Below are 2,803 nucleotides of genomic sequence, written 5' to 3' on the forward strand. Positions count from 1 at the left end.
AAAAAACAATTGAAAGCAAATTTTTCTTTCTTTTTGTAAACAAAAAAAAATAACACGCCAGTGAAAAAGTCTCCCACTTATTTTTTTTCGCTTTCTTTTACAAATTACTAAAGGGGGACTTCCAAATACCTCCTGTGGCAAAGCCGCTAGTATTTATAGAAATTAGTATTCTTTATATAAATTTTTGGATTCAAATTAAGGATAAAACCCTTTAGCTATAAAATATCAGCATCATATTCTACATTTTAATCTGAAAAAAAATCACAGTTATTTAATTTTCTCATTTATATAGTTTATATCACATGAAAAAATATGGGAAGACATAATTAAAAGTTTAAATTACATTAAATCTTTGGTCCGAAATAAAGGTTTTTAGACAAATGTTTTTTTGGTAATAGTTGCACAGGTTAGGTCAATATTTACAGTTAAGTTAAAAACCAAACTTACAGTATTTAGAAAGGTTTAGGTACACATGTTTCTTTTGAAATAATTGTTCTAGGTCTAAACCAGGTTAGGTAAATATTTAAACAAATTAAAACAACAACAATTGGTTAAAAAAATCAAACTAAACGTAAATGCTCAAGGTACCTACGCATTTTTTTGGTTATTTAAATGTTTAAAGTTTAGACTAGATGTTGGTAAGCTCTAATGTTTAAGGTTTTCTCTTCATAATTTCTTCTTTGACTACTTGAAGATCCTCTAGTTTGGCACGTAAATCTTTACATATCTGTTGTTGACCAAGAATGACTTGTATCATCACCTTATCATTGAATAAGCATTTGAATCTAAGCATACTATCAAATTAATATACCTAAATACTTAACTTATGAAACTAACTGTAAAGGGAATAAAACTTGAACATGATACAAATTATAATGTTAAAAATAACTTTAGTTATACTTACATTGACATCAACTCTTTTGTCACCCAAGGATTTAGTGTTACTTTCAATATTTGATTCATGAATCTCAATCTTTGATTTAATGGCAGATATTTCATCTTCGCAAAGCCTTTTGGATTCTTCCCAAGATTGCATTTTCTTCGCAATTTCTTCTTTCTTTTTTCTTTCAATCTCATCATCTTTCTCTTGCTGGATTTTTTCCCTCTCTTCTTTTTCTTTCTCTTTTTCCATTTCTTTATACTTTCTATTGGCGTTAGTCACGCAAACCAGCAAGCTCTAATTAAAAACCAATTGTTAGAATATTCAATAGTTTTAAAGCTTTTGAAAGGCATACTATACTATATAATATTGTATAATAAACAATCTAGTTGAAGCTAATGACTGATGATTGTAAAGAAGGAATGTTTTAATAATATATTGGTAGTTGGATTCATTGATTTGTGAAAGATCATAAAAATTGTATATAAATCTATTGCCAGGATATTTCAAAATAGAAATCTGGTTTCCTTGTTCAGAAACGGAAATATGGGAGCTTCTGTTTGTAATTTGGCATTGAACGGTTCATGTTTGCTTGCTGTGTACACGACAAACTTAATTCTGCAGCGATTTGCTTCAATGTTATCATCTGAATAAAACTTTTGGAGATTTTTAAATACTCCGTTTTTTGTAATCTGTTTGTCCTCCTTTGAATAATCTTTGACAAAAGCTGCCATTCCGTCCCACAAATAATCGATCCTTTCACAACATGGTCCCGCAACTAGCCACCTTGTACTACAAAATTCTAGATATTCTAGTTGTTGTAAACCTAACTCCTTACATTTCTCTGCAAACTTGTCTCTTCTTACAGTTGACAATTTAAAAAGGCTGTGGTGACAAACAATAATTGTCTCCATTTCGACATCAAGCTCACCAATGGCTTTTTTAAATGATCCATGGCTTGGATGAATAAGGCAAGCACCAGTATCCAACATTCTTACCTTACCCACTTCAGTAATCTGTTCTTCTTCAATCAACCTATTCAAACGTTTATTGACGTTTGGATTGTCACGTGACAATTGTATTATTTTGTCCAGACCAATGGAAAATCTTGACAAACTTTTAAGAATACTTTCTTTCTGAATATCGTCAGTTTCATATTCCAGAAAATGCACATCAAGAAAGTGGTTTTCAACTTGTTTGAATAAATCGTTGTAGAATCTAACTACAATGTCAAGATTCTTTGTTTTTGTACCTGTCTCAGAAATCTGAGAAAATGTTGACATATCTACACTTATTATAGCAAACTCAGCTTTGTCTAATTTTCCTTTCAATCTTTTAACCTGATATTCGGAAATTCCATGAGTCGGAATGTACATAGCTTTGGTTCTTCCCATACTTGAAGTTTGGAGAACTTTATCAAGAGGCAATGCTGCTTTATAAGCTAGATGGAGGGTTTCAATACCTCTAAATGAAAAATGGTGCTGGACTTGACACAAACTTATTGTTGATTCTTAAGTCAAAACTTTGTCTGCCAGAGATGAAGCTTCATAGGTTGGAACAGGTACATCTTCTGTAACTGATATGGTTGTTTGGCGTAGCTTAGAGGGTTTGTTCTAAATATGTTTACTTATTAAAGATCATATGAAAAGAAAAACAGAATGAAAAAAATCTCCTATCATTTTTCAAATTCATACAACTCAAATAAATAAAAAAAGTTATAGAAGACTTAGCATAGTACTAGTTACAAATAATCAAAGGTAAAAATTTTATTATTATTTTTAACCGCCGTTTCCTGCCGAATTTTTTTTGCCTTTTCTTGCCATGATAGACAATTTTCATTTATCTGAGATAAACTATTTTTTATAAAAATTTCCCTTATATTTCCACTTGACTTCTTAATATTGACATGTTTGAAATATATAA

At 30.2% G+C, this 2,803-nt stretch overlaps 1 protein-coding gene across 1 annotated transcript; it reads right to left on the bottom strand.

Annotated features, from left to right (window-relative positions):
- Positions 1-319: 319 nt before the first annotated feature.
- On the bottom strand, positions 320-1,179 carry LOC145332166 (uncharacterized). Its single transcript, XM_080177121.1, has 2 exons — positions 905-1,179; positions 320-760 (listed from the first exon to the last, which is right to left on the bottom strand). The coding sequence occupies exons 1-2, from the start codon at positions 1,130-1,132 to the stop codon at positions 653-655; spliced, it is 336 nt and encodes a 111-aa protein (XP_080033247.1). The 5' UTR covers positions 1,133-1,179; the 3' UTR covers positions 320-652.
- Positions 1,180-2,803: the final 1,624 nt, after the last annotated feature.

Source organism: Acartia tonsa, chromosome 1 (assembly GCF_053477335.1).
Source record: "Acartia tonsa isolate MP-2025a chromosome 1, ASM5347733v1, whole genome shotgun sequence".
In the NCBI taxonomy this organism is placed as follows: domain Eukaryota; kingdom Metazoa; phylum Arthropoda; class Copepoda; order Calanoida; family Acartiidae; genus Acartia; species Acartia tonsa.